General features: G+C 37.3%; 1 protein-coding gene across 1 annotated transcript; it reads left to right on the forward strand.

Moving 5' to 3' along the window:
- The first annotated feature begins 214 nt into the window (after positions 1-214).
- On the forward strand, positions 215-17,256 carry LOC110952193 (phospholipase B1, membrane-associated-like). Its single transcript, XM_022195622.2, has 29 exons — positions 215-361; positions 459-519; positions 1,007-1,065; positions 2,256-2,329; positions 2,479-2,522; positions 2,643-2,751; positions 3,107-3,158; positions 3,339-3,419; positions 3,511-3,576; positions 6,382-6,482; positions 6,665-6,746; positions 6,831-6,935; positions 7,488-7,583; positions 7,805-7,876; positions 8,083-8,160; positions 9,762-9,822; positions 10,368-10,426; positions 10,757-10,824; positions 10,912-10,955; positions 12,684-12,783; positions 12,882-12,933; positions 13,029-13,109; positions 13,201-13,266; positions 13,374-13,468; positions 13,693-13,774; positions 13,876-13,980; positions 14,069-14,164; positions 14,274-14,348; positions 14,834-17,256. The coding sequence occupies exons 1-29, from the start codon at positions 215-217 to the stop codon at positions 15,173-15,175; spliced, it is 2,553 nt and encodes an 850-aa protein (XP_022051314.2). The 3' UTR covers positions 15,176-17,256.
- The last annotated feature ends 1,117 nt before the right edge of the window (positions 17,257-18,373 follow it).

An 18,373-nucleotide genomic window follows, 5' to 3' on the forward strand; every position in this document is an offset into this window, starting at 1 on the left:
ACTTTCACACTCAGTTACTGTTGTCAGGATAGCAAACATGAAAACAAAGATTTTTCTGTCTTATAGCTGCAGCCCACAGTTGGCCAACATCAAACAGAAGACAGTGAAAATATCTTCACATTGCCATGTCCAACTAAGGTGAGTAAATATGCAAAAAAAACCACACCCATGCAGTTAAATCAGCATGCCAGTCTGCCAATAGACATAATGTTCTATGTACCATACTGATATTCTTACTCCTTTTTCTTCCCTCTATCTCCGACTATCTGTGTCCCTCCCTCAGGACCAACCCTTCCTGAGGACGGAGGGCAACTCTCCTACATATCACCACAGCAGTGATGCCTCTCCTCTCCTTCAGACAGTGAGTACTGTATTGTCTCCAACCGAGCCAGATGGCAGCTGTGATAGCGTTGTACGCCTCCTGTCTAGTTGTGAATGTGCTTTGTGTGTCTGATCAGTCAACAGGGACAGAGATGCCTTGTGAAGATCTCAGCCCCTCAGCGTCCATTCCCACTTCAGGTAAGATTCTTTACATGTACAATACTGTTCAAATGTTTAGGGTCACCCAGGCAATTTTATTTTTTCCATGAAAACTCACACTTTTATTGCACAAGGGTTTTCTAATCATCAAGCAGACTTTCAACACCATTAGCTAACACAATGTAGCATTAGAACACAGGAGTGATGGCTGCTGGATATCTATGTAGATATTCCATTAAAAATCAGCCATTTTCCAGCTGGAATAGTCATTTATCACATTAACAATGTCTAGAATGTATTTCTGATTAATTTAATCTTATTTTCATTGAAAGAAAATGCTTTTTTTCATGATCACATAGTCACATTTGATGAAATTTTAGGCAACATTCAGCAATGCAGCTCGTAACATTTCCTTTAGACATCTTTCAAACCGTAGTTCACAATACTCTAAACTTTTTTTTTTTTTTTTGCCATAATATTAGTAGTATTACTAGACTGATCAAGAATTTCTTCTGTATTTTCCCAGTCCATGAACTCAGGCCTGGAGACATCAAAGTTGTGGCTGCTGTGGGAGATTCTTTGACAGTAAGTGATTTTGCTATTTTTGTAGACAACCTAAAGCATCTATCTATCTATCTATCTATCCGTCTATCCATCTATCCATCTATCCATCTATCTATCTATCTATCTATCTATCTATCTATCTATCTATCTATCTAAGGTAGGTAAATCAGAGAGACAGACATTTTAGTGCACTTACTGTTTAAAGCAGGTGAAACTTAAAAAAAAACAGTAGGATTACCTTCTAAACTAAATAATCCTCGCCTCACCTGCCTTGACCAACCAGGTAAACCTACAGAGGCTAATAAAAAAAAAAATCTTACGTAGTGAACCTTCAAATAGACTGTTGTGATGTATCCTGTCATGTAAAAACGCACTGAGCTCAGTCTTTTTTCTTTTCCATTTAACATCATCATTGATTGTTAGAACATTTACAGTGACTGCAGGTTTTTCTTGCTTAAACTCATCTGGTGCAAAGCAAAATGTGTATGGTTTAGAGGGTATTACTGCAGTTTTTCCACGTTTATTAACACAGAGCTTTGTTGATTGACTGTGGATTAATAAACTGTAGAAATACACTTGATTACATAACAGTTTTGTAACAGTGGAAAGATTTCAGTTCTGTAGTTGATATTTCGACTATGAATATGTAATTACATAAAGAGAGAAATGGAAAGACTGAACAAAGTACAGACATGTAACAGTAAAATGGGATTATATTTTTAATACCTACAGTACAAAACAAGCAAAACACTCAGAGATTGCATTACTCCGTCAAGGCTGCTCACTCGTATCATTTCCGACAGCTGCAATCTTGAAAAAAATTGCTACAGAAATCACGGCAATATAGAATGTGGCCATTTAATATAGATGTACCCCCAAACAAAATTACGTTGCACTGAGCAAACGTGTGATATGCATGTGTGTACGTTATGTACGGATACTGAATGTAATCATCAGCAGGCAGCTGAAGTAGTGTTCACTTGTAGTCATAGTTACAGTGACACTGTGCCGCTATCTCACAATACCTGAAAATTTCATCCAAATCCGTTAATCCGTTTTTTGAGTAATGTTGCTGACAGACAGACAGACAGACAGACAGACAGATAAACATGCCGATTGTCACATAACTCCGCCTTTCTTTGGCGGAGTAAAAAGTCTGATTTATTAATGTAACTCATGTTACTGAACCACTGTTGTATTCTTCTTTTCAGGCAGGGAACGGAATAGCATCCGGCCAGAACAATATCCTGGATGTCCTGCGTCAGTACAGAGGTTTATCTTGGAGGTGAGTTGCTTTCAATATCCATATCCATATCCATATCCTTCAGCCAGCCTTAATGTAACAGAATAATAATAATGTCATATGTTTTGTGCCAGTGTTTACTGACAAGTCATTTCTTTACCTAGCAAGTCATTTTGTCTGTACTTTTGCAGTATTGGTGGAGATGAAAACCTAACAACTGTCACCACTCTGCCCAGTAAGTGTTTTTAATGACTTGTCTACTGTTCAGATAACACGGTGCTCTGGGATGGGCATTATTACTGATTGATTTTAAATTCTTCATTGTTATTCGTACTTCTTCTTCTTCTTCTTGCAGACATCTTGAAATATTTTAACCCCAACTTGACGGGCTACTCTGTTGGTACGGGCAATCACCTCACGTCTGAAGCTTTCCTCAACCAGGCTGTGCCCGGAGCAAAAACCAGGTGAGTCCTGTTTGAGGCCTTCTCAGCATAATTTGACTAGTTTAAATCACAAATACCTGCCAGTGTTGTTAGAATTAAACAGGACTAACATCTGAGACTTAAATACATGCATCAGGGTTGTTAGTCATTATTGACAGTTAGGTTATTGTCAGTTTTTTATGATGTAATATGTTTTTGTACCTATTCAGTAAAACTTCACAACTCAAGCTGTTCTGTGATAAAATCTGTAATATCACTGATGTTTGAAAATGAATTACCCTAAAAGTAATTGCATTTGGAACTTGAAATGTCTCTTCAACTATTAGAGAAATGACTGATGTTTCATTGGGATAATTTAATGTCTCTCTGTTTTAAGGGAAGTACCAGCTCAGGTGAAAGCCCTGGTAGAAAGGATGAAGAATGACTCTGTAAGTTTAAAGATATTTATTCTTTACCAATATTGTCAAATTTGCCAACTCTACCATATAAATGGCATTAGGTGACCAGGAAGAAAAATGTACAGTTTGAATGCATCACCTGACTTTGTTTTTATACTTTTACATAAACTAGAGCAAAAAAATCCCCACATCTTCTTCTTTCTTTTATAGAGAATTAACTTTGAATTAGACTGGAAGGTCATCACCCTTTTTATTGGTGGAAATGACTTGTGTGACCACTGCTACAACTCTGTGAGTATAAATATGGAGCAATATTTTCTAAATAATTTTTTAAGGGGCAAAAAGAAGTATGAACCTGAAAATATTTCCTGTTCTTTTACAGCTGCGCTACTCTGTAGAAAATTATGTTAAAAACGTTCGTGAAAGCCTGGATTATCTTCACAAAGAGGTATAAATCAACAGATGTAATGTCTTGTTTGTAGATGTGTACAGTTGTGAACAAAAGTTTAAAGACGATTTATATCACGGCAGTCTTAATTTTTTAATGACTCCTATGACTCTCAAAGTTCTATAATGGAATCTTTAAAACACATGAAACACCTTGTCAAGAAAGAAAATGATCATGCATTTTGGTTCATTCACAAATGTAAATAATTGTAAACTGGTGTTTATTATAATTTTTTAAAATTTTTAACATGTAAAAGAATTTACAAACATCATTCTATTGTTTTGTCACTGCCTGTTCTCAAACTGATGTCCGTTCTGGTCCAGACACTGCCGACAACGCGAAGCGATGGAATAGCACACATCATGAAACAATGCCATAGTATTTGCATGCATTCACGTTCAGTGGTTGCTCTCAATTCAGTGACTGTTGTAGGTCTCATTGCGTAGACTTTGTCTTTTAGGTATCCCCATAAAAAGAAGCCTAGTGGTGTGAGGTTAGTAAGTTATCAGCTGCTAAAATGTGTGTAGCGCCACCTTTTGCTGCAATTACAGCTGCAAGTCGCTTGGGGTATGTCTCTATCAGTTTTGCACATCGACAGACTGAATTTCTTGCCCATTCTTCCTTGCAAAACAGCTCGAGCTCAGTGAGGTTGGATGGAGAGCGTTTGTGAACAGCAGTCTTCAGCTCTGCCCACAGATTCTCGATTAGATTCAGGTCTGGACTTTGACTTGGCCATTCTAACACCTGGATACGTTTATTTGTCAACCATTCCATTGTAGATTTGGCTTTATGTTTTGGATCATTGTCCTGTTGGAAGATAAATCTCCGTCCCAGTCTCAGGTCTTTTGCAGACTCCAACAGGTTTTCTTCCAGAATGGTCCTGTATTTGGCTCCATTCATCTTCCCATCAATTTTAACCATCTTCCCTGTCTCTGCTGAAGAAAAGCAGGCCCAAACCATGAGGCTGCCACCACCATGTTTGACAGTGGGGATGGTGTGTTCAGGGTGATGAGCTGTGTTGCTTTTACACCAAACATATCGTTCGATTTTGGTTTCATCTGACCAGAGCACCTTCTTCCACATGTTTGGTGTGTCTCCCAGGTGGCTTGTGGCAAACTTCAAACGAGACTTTTTATGGATATCTTTGAGAAATGGCTTTCTTCTTGCCACTCTTCCATAAAGGCCAGATTTGTGCAGTGTACGACTGATTGTTGTCCTATGGACAGACTCTCCCACCTCAGCTGTAGATCTCTGCAGTTCATCCAGAGTGATCATGGGCCTCTTGGCTGCATCTCTGATTAGTCTTCTCCTTGTTGGAGGTGAAAGTTTAGAGGGACGGCTGGGTCTTGGTAGATTTGCAGTGGTCTGATACTCCTTCCATTTCAATATGATTGCTTGCACAGTGCTCCTTGAGATGTTTAAAGCTTGGGAAATCTTTTTGTATCCAAATCCGGCTTTAAACTTCTCCAGAACAGTATCTCAGACCTGCCTGGTGTGTTCCTTGGTCTTCATGATGCTCTCTACACTTTAAACAGAACCCTGAGACTATCACAGAGCAGCTGCATTTATACGGAGACTTGATTACACACAGGTGGATTCTATTTATCATCATCAGTCATTTAGGACAACACTGGATCATTCAGAGATCCTCACTGAACTTCTGGAGTGAGTTTGCTGCACTGAAAGTAAAGGGGCCGAATAATATTGCACACCCCACTTTTCAGTTTTTTATTTGTTAAAAAAGTATAATATATCCAATAAATTTCATTCCACTTCACGATTGTGTCCCAATTGTTGTTGATTCTTGAAAAAAAATTAAAATTTTATATCTTTATGCTTGAAGCCTGAAATGTGGCGAAAGGTTGAAAAGTTCAAGTGGGCCGAATACTTTCAGAAGGCACTGTGTATATATATATATATATATATATATATTTATATATTTATATATATGTATATATATATATATATATATGTATGTATATGTATATATACATATACATACCATCCAGTTTCAAATCAACTGGGTGTTTCTGGTAGCCGTCCACAAGCTTTTGGTTGTATTATTTTTAAAGTTGTGGCTTTTGTATTTATTTGAAAGGTTTGTGAAAAAGTAGGGAGAAGAATGGGGGGAGACTTGCAGTAAAGGGCCGTCAGCTGGAGTCAAACCCAGGCCACTGTGTTGGGGACTATAGTCAATGTTTATTGGTTTCCCGCTCCACCTGTTGAGCTACCTGGGCACCCTTCTGGTTGTATTTGACAACAAAGTTGGTGCAATTCAAATAGTTTTGTTGGCTTTTGGCACTTGCTTGTTTCTTCATCACAGTCCACAGATTCTTGATGGGGTTTGTGGAGTGATTCAATTTTCTTTATATAAAGGAAGAGTTCCACTGTCAGCAATACAGCCCCGTAGATATGGTGTAAAGGCCTCACCTTTTTCCCCACATTAATTTCAGGTCATTGAGGCCAAGTAGCCTGTCTTCTGTTTTAACTGACAACACAATTTTTCTCCAGAAAGCCTTTTTGTCCTTCAGTTAAGTGTCACTGTTAGAGGAATGTCTTCATATTTCCAGAATTTTTACAAATTCAAAATTTATAAAGGAATTAAAATGTATAATTGTTTTGGTTATTTTGTGACGAAGAAACATGCATTAAAAATATTGTATCATATACATTTACAAGTCATAGGAGTCATTGGAAACTTAAGACCACCATGATTTATATGGTCTTTACAAGTGCATGTAAACTTTAGTTTATGAGTGTATGTTGGTCTTGTTTATTATCATTAACGAAGCTTATCTTTGTCAGGTGCCTCGGGCTCTGGTGAACTTAGTAGAGCCTCTCCATATAATACCACTAAGAGAAATGCACATGGACACGTCACTGAAATGCCCAACTTGGCTGGTAGAGTAAGTATCGCTTCGCATTCTTACTGAGATATTAAATTTTTAATTTCACAAGTCTTGTTGTGTGGGTAATGGGTTCTAATCCAGTCTCATGTGCTTTCATGATGACTTCATCTTCTTCTGTTCATTATTTAATTAATAAGCATAAATAGTGGTATAACACTTTATTATCTCTCCATTGCCAGTTATATGTGTCCCTGTGTTATTTTCCCGAAGCCCAACTCTAAAGCTCTTCAGCTGGTTGAGGATCTCAACAGAAACTATCAGGTAAAAGAAAAAAAGGTGATTAGATTAAGAAAAATAACCCTTATATTCACTCTCATCGATCATCATGGCTTGTGTATCTTTCAGCGTGTACTGCATGAGCTTGTGGAGTCAGGCCAATATGATACTCACTCAGACTTCACTGTGGTCATCCAGCCTTTCTTCAGAGAAGTCCTTGTCCCTCGAAAACCGGTCAGTGATAACGCTCTGTCTTTCACATCTGGACATAGCAAAGACTTCACAGGAGTTTGACCCACAGTTCGTCTTATCCCGAGTCTAAGCAAGGAGTCAGCACCAGAATTATTACAGTGTACATAGGAAAAAAACTTAATCTGATATCTGCTTTAAATTAATTTATATAAAAAAACACAACTTTTTTTTTTTTTTAGAGAAACTGGGGTTCTGGGGAGCTTTGTGCGAGCTAGGCTACCTGACCACCCCTATTTCTAGTCCTTATACTAAGCTAAACTAACCAGCTGTTGAGTATGGCCTCCTTTTTTGCTGTGGAAGTAGCTCCATAAAAATAAGCAGGATAAGTGTATTTTCCAAAATGTTGCATTATATTTTTAACAAGTGAGTAAAATATGAAATTGTACGTTCTTATGGAAACAAATAATTACGGTAATGATCTTTGATGTAGCCTAGATATTTGATATATTATTGTGCTGATTGATTAAAAAAAAACAAATAAAAAAAAAAACAGCAGGCCTTAAGGGTAACACATTCACACAACCTTTTCCTCAGGATGGCCATCCTGATCGCTCTTACTTCAGCGCTGACTGCTTCCATCTCAGCCAGAAGTCCCAGACCCTGATGGCTCGCTCTCTTTGGAACAACATGGTAAAAATCTGGCACACATGCATTTTTTCTGTTGGTAACATTTTCATTGATTTCTATTCGTAGATGCAAAACTTTGCTGCACTGGATCTATCTACCAGTGACAGTCACACAACAAAGACAGACTATAAGCATGATAAAGTGCTTTTGTTATGATCATCACATTTATTGTAACTGTATATTTTCTATGAAATATTGCTGAATGATGCTGTTTTCTGATGCAGCTGGAACCTTTGGGCAATAAGACTCATGTACAAGCTTTTAATGGATCTATTGACCTGATTTGTCCAACCAAGGTAGGATAAATAGATGTTTAAATAGAAAGCTAGTGCTATTAGCACTGCTCACATTGTTTTGTATTTCCTATGAGTAAACAGAATGATGTAAAATCAATTACCCAGGCTTCTGTCATTAACTGTATATAATATTGAACATGCAAACATTTTTGAAATGTTGAATCCACACAGTTATAGATAATGTAATCTCTATTCTTTCTCAACAGACTTCACCTTATATTCGGACCTATAACAACAGCAATTATGTGTATTCTGGTCCCTCCCCAACACCTGGACCTATTACGGTAAGTACCAAATGACCATGTAAGGAGTTCTTTATCTAAAAAACATACAACAAAAAAAAAATCTGTGTTTTGTTAGTAGAACTTAAATTGCATTTACTCAGATTTGCGAAATAAAAATAAATTCATTAAACTCTTAGTAAAACTATTTATGATTTCATAATAATTTATAATTATTTCCAAATATTCTGAGTTGATTTAGATTTTTTTTTAATTTTTGAAAGTTTATTTTAAACATTTCAACATTAAAAAAAACAACAACAAAAGACAATAAATAACTTGCTCAAAAAGCAGTGGGAAGAAGTCAAAGCTTATCTAATCCCACCACTTCTCCTTACATAAATCTATTCTTCCTGCTTCTTAAAAATGCTTCCAATTATAAACAATAAAAATAATAACGATAGAGAACATGATTTATGATAAATACACACCAATATGTCCATTTACATTTATACAAAAGAACAAAGAGAAAAGGACCTAACAATAGCAAAATACAACAAAGACCCAACTAATAATACACTTAGATAAACATAGAAAACAAATCATTAAAGAAATAAATAATAACCGTAAACTATGCACACTCAGTGACTGTCACACCCCCACTGTGAAAACATTGTCTTTATTTTTCTTTTAAACTGTCACATTCTTTGGTCATTGCTTGATCTCCTCACCCAAACTGTTTCAGAGTTTTACCTCACAGAATGAAATGCAGAATATTTTTTTTTGCGCGTACGGATTTTGTTGATTTTGAAGTTGTATTTTAAGTTAATGATAGTTTATTTGTCAAACCATATTTTCAATTCATTCATTTCTTCCAGGATTTTCTCCAGTATTTCTTTTAAATTTTCCCTGAAAAGAAAATGTTTGTGTCATCGACAAACAATACCATTTTAAACACCTGCGACACCTTGCAAATGTCATTTACATACAAATTAAATCATTTAGGGCCCAACACTGATCCTTGGGGACACCACAAACAAACTTGTTGAACAAACAAGTATGGACATTGTTTGTTGACATTCTTTCAATTATTTTGTATTCCAGATTTTTATCCACATATATGGCAACTCCACCCCCACTATTGTTTTTCCTATTTATATTCCCTAATTCTTAGCCCGCCTGCTCAAAGTCCATTCCTTTTTCAGGATTGATACAAGTTTTTGTTACTGCAGTTATAGTTGATGGCTGTGAAAATGTCTGTGAATATTCTTTAATGTTATTGTCAACATTTAAAATGTGAGGATTGAATGCTTATTTAATTAAATAACATTTCCCTACTAATATTGGAAATTTTCTGAAATTCACTTAATCTTTTTGACTTTTCGCAGTGAATCATCAAAGAACTTTTTGATAACTGAAGTAACAGTTGTATCCTCTGAACAAGCTGCCTATCTCTCATAAGTGGTCGAGTGATAGAAATAAGAACAAAATTCTTATCTCAATTCAACTCATATTTGAAAAAAAATTAGCTATATTTATGCTTTTTTTAAAAGCTGGATACTCCAAATAATAATTATGTAGTTGAAGACAGCGGATGATCGAAATAATTATGCCAAATTTCAGAGTATATTCATTTCATGTCCTTGGTGTTTCTTATCCTACAGAACTGGGGAAGTGACTTCTCATGTGTGGACATTACTCCATCTGATACTATACCAACTTCAGGTCAGAACAAATGGTCATCTCTGCATTGGTCTCTATGAGAACCGATCTATACACTACCGTTCAAAAGCTTGGGGTGACTTAGAAATGTCATAATTTTTGAAAGAAAAGCATTTTTTCAATGAAGATAACATTAAATGAATCAGAAATACAGTCTAGACATTGTCATTGCAGTAAATGACTATTCTAGTTGGAAACGGCTGATTTTTAATGGCATATCTACATAGGGGTACAGAGGAACATTTTCAGCAAACATCACTCTTGTGTTCTAATGCTACATTGTGTTAGCTAATGGTGTTGAAAGGCACCTTGAAAAGTGTGAGTTTTCATGGAAAACGTGAAACTGCCTGGGTGACCCCAAACTTTTGAACGGTAGTGTATACTGAAATCTCAAGCCTGAAATCACCTCACTTTCCTAAAAACAAACACTTTTATCACCAAGATACTCTAATCACAAACTAGGTGGCTTTAAATGACAGGAAACAGAAATTCAAGTTTTTGTACATGCTGAAGAGAGAGCCAAATCTCATTATGTCTTTTATCCATAGTTCACAAGCTAAGGCCAGCTGACATTAAGGTGGTGGCAGCACTGGGAGACTCTACTACAGTAAGTATCATAACACCACGATCCTCACTTTGTTAAAATACAAAGAAGTAATGATTTAAAAAAAAAAAATGCAACATTTGTCACCAGCTGTGAACCATGTGAAATAATTTACTTTGTGTTCCTCACCCACAGTATTCTCTAATCACTGTTTGGTATAAGCCAATGAGCTTACACTGGTGATGATCATTTATTTCATGTTCTGCAATATAGTCTTTCATGTAGAAATGACCTTGATTTGTCACACAGTGTTCATTAACCTGTCTTACTTGGTATTTCTATGTCTGTCAACTTTCACTATGGCTTTTCACCATGTTTTTCCTCTGTTCACAGGCAGGCACTGGTGCTAAAGCAAATAGCATATTGGAACTCAGCAGAAATTATAGAGGAGTATCATGGAGGTATGACGTGTCTTCAGTGTAAATGTGGTTTCCATTAATTGTCACATTTTATAAACCACACGGATGTTTGTGGACTTTCTCTTGCAGCATTGGAGGGGACATGTCGCTAGACACGGTCACAACACTACCAAGTGAGTTTATGCCAGTATAACCTAATTTGTCACTGTATTTAACAGAATATGAGGACTTGTTCAACATCATGCAGGGGGTGTGTGTTTTCAGTCTACAGAAGAGAAATTTTGCGAGTATTATTATAACTTATTCAAAGCACTCGACTGCCGACTGGGATTATTGGCCAATGGCAGAATAATACCCTCAACCTATATTCAGGGAGTCAAACTAAATAAATAGTAACACCCTTATTCATTTCCATGTTGTTCTGGTATTGCCTTTTCAATATAATGCACATCAAAACATACAGCTGTATAACAAAAAGAGCTCTCACATTTTATATCTCTCAACACAGCCAGCTGAACTGCTTACCGTTGTTATTCCTATGCTCCCATGGTCTTGTGTTCCCTAATTCTACATATCTGCTCTCCCAGGGTTCTGTATTACCCAGATCTATATTTTAGCAGCCAAGGCTGTTCATTTCTCCATATGGATTGTCAGAAATGCAGCACAGGTGTGTTTTATACATATGTACGTTATGTACGGATACCGAATCGAATGATCTCAATATGTAGCGGGCGACAGGAATTGATGGGACTCGGAAACACCCCCACAATTTAATCAGTTGTTCCTTGTATCATTTCCGACGGATAAGTCCCGATAAGTCCGCAGCGGTTGATTTGTAGAAGGATCGTAATCATGTGATCGTCAGCAGGCAGCTGACGTAGTGTTCACTTGCAGTCATAGTTACAGTGATGCTGTACCACTATCTCGCAATGATACAGAAATCTTTAACATATCCGTAGATCCAGTCTATAAGTCACATCACTGCTAAAATCACATGAGTCCTTGTGACATTTCTGACCGTCCCGGAAAATCTCATCCAAAACCACTGATCAGTTTTTGAGTAATGTTGTGAACAGAGAGACAAACTAACAGCAATTGTCACATAACCTCCGCCGCGTTTCTTGGCAGAGTAGTAAGAACCTCAAGACCTGCATTCTTCCTAAAAACCAGAAGTCTAACTGTATAGAAGCTTGTGAGACACTGACACTACTTCTCACTTGATCTGTTACCTCAAAAAAACATTTTCGTAATGAGTTCATCATCTCAGCCACTCAAGACTTTCCAAATACAACATGGTGTTTATTTAGTAAAAATGGTCCCATTTAGAGGGAAATAGACAATAAAATAAGATACAGTTTAGGGAGACTATATCACTGTGTAGTGTCTTCAGGTTCTCCAATACTTGTCAAATCCGGTTTCGAAAGATTGAGATGTTGCTAGCCAAATGTTTCAAAACTACAGTCCATAAACCAATAGGGGACATCATGCCCAGCGGTTGGGGCAGCTTATATTATTTCCTTACTATGACATGGGCTAGTGGGAACTCATCAAACTGTTTTCTGTTCCCCCAGCATGGTACTTAATATAGTAGCCCTATGCTTGATGCCTGGCGGTTAAGCATTAGGGTTCAACACAGGATCAACACAGAACATAGACAGACTCCTCTTTACACCTGCTTCCTGTATTTAAGCTAACCAGCTTTTAGGAGTAGCTTTAAATTTATTGCACAAGCATGGGAGTGGAATCAGTGGGTCTTATCTAACTTTCAGCAGCAATGTGAGCAAGCATATTAAAATTTATCATCCATTCACCCTTACTTCTATAGTGACAGCTAACCGGTGCACTGCTTCTCAGTTTGGTCTATTCCTTGATCATTTTCTCCTTTTTCTGCATCTCCTCAGATATCTTAAGAATGTTCAACCCTTCTCTAAAGGGGTTCTCCACAAGTCAGGGATTCGGGCAGACGGGCTTCAACATGGCTGCAAGTGGAACTGCGACCTCGTATGTACACATTCTTGTATTTCCGCTACCAAAGGAAAATTTTTTAACAACCCACTGTCATCTCTCTAACATATACTCATGTGTTCACTGCATCACAGAGAAATCCCAGCACAAGTCGAAGCGCTCATCAAGGCCATGAGAGAAAATACGGTGGGACACAACTTGTCCTTTTTCATACTTCTCTGCAGGCCTGAATTTGACTTTTTTAGTTTTTAATGCTCATGTTTGGTACCTATGCTACACAGGAGGTGGATTTTGCAAACGACTGGAAACTTGTGACGCTGTTCATAGGGGGAAATGATCTTTGCAATTACTGCTTAGACCAAGTAAGCGTCTCTTAAAATTCTCGCACTGTGCTCAAAAAACTATTTATTATGCAACTATAAAATAATATGATATAATTTAATATCTCTGTAGAATAACCTGTCACCCACGAACTACAGCTACAATCTAATGCTCAGCTTGGACATGCTTTACAATGAGGTGAGTTGTATTTCAAAAACAATTGAATGTTAATGTAAGATACGGCCTTTTCGGTTTAACTGGGTTCTAATTTTATGCCTGTCTCTCACCTCTCTCTGTATCTTTAGGTACCAAGATTGTTGGTAAATGTTGTGGAGATTTTGCAGATTGATGTGTTGAGATCAGTCAAGAGGAGCACACTAGCTTGTTCACTACTGCAAAGGTTAGTTTGGTAACTGTCTGCCATTTCTCTGTCTGTTTCATAAGCTTCCTAAATATCACATACAACATAATGTTCACATGCATAATGTCTACAAGAATTAAGAATAGCCACTGGTGTATTCCTTTAAAGGAGCTGGGAGTGACGAATGGTGAAATAGGGATATGTCTGAGTACTTCAGATGAGATTGTTCAGACATGATCTTTGTGTTGATGTTTAATTAACAGGACCAGCTGTCCATGTGTTATCAGCCCATTCGACAACTCCCCAGAACTTGAAGACATCAAACTAATCAATTACAAGTACCAGGTAAAAGCAAATAGCTTTTATTAAAACCATTTAAAATTTTTCTAAAAAAGTTCCCTTTGTCATTCCATCAATTCTCTTTCTCTCTTTTTTTTAAATCATAGACTGAGATGCAGAATCTAATTTCTGGAGATCGCTATAATGGAAAAGAAGACTTTGCTGTCGTGCTTCAACCCTTTTTACAGAATTCCTTCATCCCATATATTGGCGTAAGTTACTGAGCCAGAAATGTAGTCAAATATGAGTTTAAATGCTAATGTATGCACACTGGAAATGTGTATTAATTATTTTCACCAGGAAGGTGAGGCTGACGCAAGTTTCTTCTCAATCGACTGTTTCCACATCAGTGAGCGGGCTCATGCTGAGATGGCTATTGCTCTATGGAATAACATGGTGAGCTTTGGGCAGAAATGAACCAAACAGAGGGAAGCAGAGTGCAGTGTTTCTCTGCAACATTTTAGTGGGTTGACGTTTTACAGATTTTCTGTCTCTGTCCTCACAGTTGGAGCCTGTTGGCAGTAAGCAGGGCTACAACAACTTCACATATGACCGCTCCAAGATTCACTGTCCCTCTAAGGTATTCTTATTTATTGATTTGTCAGTCTGTAATCAAAGTCTGTTAATCAATCAAATCAATCAATCAATGAAAATTTATTTATAGAGCACATTACAACAGACCAAAGAAGTCTGTTGAAGAAGACCAAAGTGCTTTCCATCAGCAAAACAAAACCAGAAATCAGTTAATTATGAACACTTTAAACCTGCTACTTATCACAGTTAGAGGACTCGTTGTAGATAATTTTTATTTAATCTGAGTAGTTCTTATAATATTGACAAAGACAGGTGGAATAACCAGAGAAATTCAATTGCAAAATTCAACAACCATTTTGAAAATAAACTTCTGAAATAAACTCTCATTTTGGGTATGAATGAAGTATCATGGTGATATATTTGATCTATTTTTATTCAGGGCTATTTTATCATATTTTGTGTATTTTACATATGCTTTAATATGATTTGAATATGACAAAACAGCTTCTACCCATTTTATCTTTCCTATAGACCAGTCCCTTTATCTTCACTACGGTAAACAGTCTCCCAAGTCCACCACAGACCACCACCACTACTGTTCCGAACACCACCACCACTACTGTTCCGGACACCACCACCACTACTGGTACAACCATCACCACCACTTGCAATCCTGCAACAACCACTTTTGTGCCAGAGTGTCCCTCCTCCGTACCTGTGTGGGTGCCAGTGGTTGTGGGAATCGCGAGTTTACTGATTGGCATCGCTGTTGCCTGGCTATTTCTGTCCCACACTCAGCACAAGAGAATCACAGACAAGAAAGGAGTAGAAATGAGCGGAACTGATTTTGTTATCAGCAATAGGCAGTATTAACACAGTATCAAGCATTTTTTGAACATCAGAGGACTGAAAGTAGCTCTATAAGTATGCCATTGCCGACAAAGTCATTAGGATGTCGTTGTTTTGATTGACGTTTGACTTTTTTCAGCAGCTGCTCGTTGCAGTAAATACACACGTGGACAAAATTGTTGGTACCCCTCAGTTAAAGAAGGAAAAACCCACAATTCTCACTGAAATCACTTGAAATTCACAAAAGTAACAATAAATAAAAATTTAATAATCAAGATCAGCCATCACTTTTGAATTGTTGATTAACATAATTATTTAAAAAAACAAACTAATGAAATAGGGCTGGACAAAAATGATGGTACCCATAACTTAATATTTTGTTGCACAACCTTTTGAGGCAATCACTGCAATTAAACGATTTCTGTATTTGTCAATGAGCGTTCTGCAGCTGTCAACAGGTATTTTGGCCCACTCCTCATGAGCAAACAGCTCCAGTTGTCTCAGGTTTGATGGGTGTCTTCTCCAAATGGCATGTTTCAGCTCCTTCCACATATGTTCAATGGGATTCAGATCTGGGCTCATAGAAGGCCACTTTAGAATAGTCCAACGCTTTTCTCTCAGCCATTCTTGGGTGTTTTTGGCTGTGTGTTTTGGATCGTTGTCCTGTTGGAAGACCCATGACCTGCGACTGAGACCAAGCTTTCTGACACGAGGCAGCACATTTCTCTCCAGAATGCCTTGATAGTCTTCAGATTTCATCGTACCTTGTACACTTTCAAGACACCCTGTGCCAGATGCAGCAAAGCAGCCCCAAAACATTACTGAGCCTCCTCCATGTTTCACCGTAGGGACAGTGTTCTTTTCTTCGTATGCTTGGTTTTTGAGTCTATGAACATAGAGTTGATGTGCCTTACCAAAAAGCTCCAGTTTGGTCTCATCTGTCCAAAGGACATTCTCCCAGAGGCTTTGTGGCTTGTCAACATGCATTTTCGCAAATTCCAGTCTTGCTTTTTTATGAGTTTTTTTCAGCAGTGGTGTCCTCCTTGGTCGTCTCCCATGAAGTCCACTTTGGCTCAAACAACGACGAATGGTGCGATCTGACACTGATGTACCTTGGAGTTCACCTTTAATTTCTTTGGAGGTTGCTCTGGGCTCTTTGGATACAATTCCAACGATCCGTCTCTTCAATTTGTCATCAATTTTCCTCTTGCGGCCACGTCCAGGGAGGTTGGCTACTGTCCCGTGGGTCTTGAACTTCTGAATAATATGAGCCACTGTTGTCACAGGAACTTCAAGCTGTTTAGAGATGGTCTTATAGCCTTTACCTTTAAGATGTTTGTCTATAATTTTTTTTCGGATGTCCTGGGACAATTCTCTCCTTCGCTTTCTGTTGTCCATGTTCAGTGTGGTACACACCTTTTCACCAAACAGCAGGGTGACTACTTGTCTCCCTTTAAATAGGCAGACTGACTGATTATGAGTTTGGAAACACCTGTGATGTCAATTAAATGACACACCTGAGTTAATCATGTCACTCTGGTCAAATAGTTTTCAATCTTTTATAGAGGTACCATCATTTTTGTCCAGGCCTGTTTCATTAGTTTGTTTTTTTTAAATAATTATGTTAATCAACAATTCAAAAGTAATGGCTGTTTTTGATTATTTAATTTTCAATAATTTTTTATTTATTGTTACTTTTGTGAGTTTCAAGTGATTTCAGTGAGAATTGTGGGTTTTTCCTTCTTTAACTGAGGGGTACCAACAATTTTGTCCACGTGTGTAGCCAGATGTGTTAAGTTTCAAATCAGTGAACTGAAAGCTGCCTACTACTGAATGAAAATGGATCTTCAGTCGTCATGGTAGCAGCACTAACAGCCTGTTATATATCACATAGATTCACATTTAATTTTTGGCATTTAATAATGTTTATAATGTTTTACAATGCTAGAATTATTTTAAATATTTGTAATTGTTTTGTACTACCCAGAAATTGTGAAATATTCTATATGTAATTGACAGACCTGCATGAATCCAGACATTTTGTACATTATCCTAATTTTTATTTATTGATGAAATAAAAAGGCTACAATATTTCGGTAATGGTTGATGCACGTTGTAAACAGTAGTGTTGAATGGTGCTTTTGAACCATGCTAGCAGAGTCGGTTGGTAGGCCCGTAATGAAATATCTCCAGAGTTGGATAAACAGACATTAAATATGTTACCAGCATTCATTTTCTCCAGATAATGAATTGTCTCTAACATTTTCTTGTGGCTCCACCAGCAGGTTGACATTTGTGGTTTTGTCACAAGAACTATTGGATGGCTAGGCTTCAGTTTTTTCACGCTGTATTGATACTCCCCTAAGGATGTACTGAAGGTTATCAACTGTAAAACAACAACAACAAAAAAAAACAACAAACTACCAAACATTTGACTTGTTTTCTTGCAACACAATCAGGGAAAACTGTTCATATGTCCGGTGGTTAGCTAAAATATATTAGTTAAAACTGATGGAAAATCACAAAATCTTGTTGATAGATAAACATATTGTTAAGTTTCATCATTTCGTGAGATTTGTTTAAAATATGAACATTGTCTTATTTATTTACAGTCACAAATTTTCCCTTACATAGAGACAGGATCGATTACGATCTAACAGCAGGTCACACTTTTCTTCTACTGTTGGTAAAATAGTCATTAGATTGTGGACGTATTTTTTTTGTTCAGCCGAGGATGACAAATACAGCACACACGCATACAGCTGTGCTTTTCGTCACTGTGGAGGGTCTGTCTGAATGAAGCAGTGAGGAACGTTAACACAAAAGGGACCTACACTACCGTTCAAAAGTTCGGATCACTTAGAAATGTCCTTATTTTGAAAATAAAGCATTTTTTTCAGTGAAGACAACATTTAATAAATCATAAATACAGTCTAGACATTGTTAATGTGGTAAATGACCGATTCTAGCAGGAAACAACTGAAATTCTACATAGGGGTGCAGAGTCCCATTTCCAGCAACCATCACTCCTGCATTTTAATGCTACATTGTGTTAGCTAATGGTGTTGAAAGGCTATTTGATGATTAGAAAACACTTGTTCAACTATGATAGCACATGAATAAAAATGCGAGTTTTTACGGACAACATGAAATTGTCTGGGGGAACCCAAACTTTTGAACACTCGTGTATCTCATTTTGGTAAAAAAAAAATGCTGCCTCTT

This window comes from Acanthochromis polyacanthus, chromosome 16 (genome assembly GCF_021347895.1).
Source record: "Acanthochromis polyacanthus isolate Apoly-LR-REF ecotype Palm Island chromosome 16, KAUST_Apoly_ChrSc, whole genome shotgun sequence".
NCBI lineage: Eukaryota > Metazoa > Chordata > Actinopteri > Pomacentridae > Acanthochromis > Acanthochromis polyacanthus.

Coding starts and splice junctions, on each gene's coding strand:
- LOC110952193 (XM_022195622.2), top strand. CDS start 215: ATGTACCATACTGATATTCTTACTCCTTTTTCTTCCCTCTATCTCCGA. Junction 520..1,006: donor AGCGTCCATTCCCACTTCAG/GTAAGATTCTTT, acceptor GTATTTTCCCAG/TCCATGAACTCAGGCCTGGA. Junction 10,956..12,683: donor CACGGTCACAACACTACCAA/GTGAGTTTATGC, acceptor GCATCTCCTCAG/ATATCTTAAGAATGTTCAAC.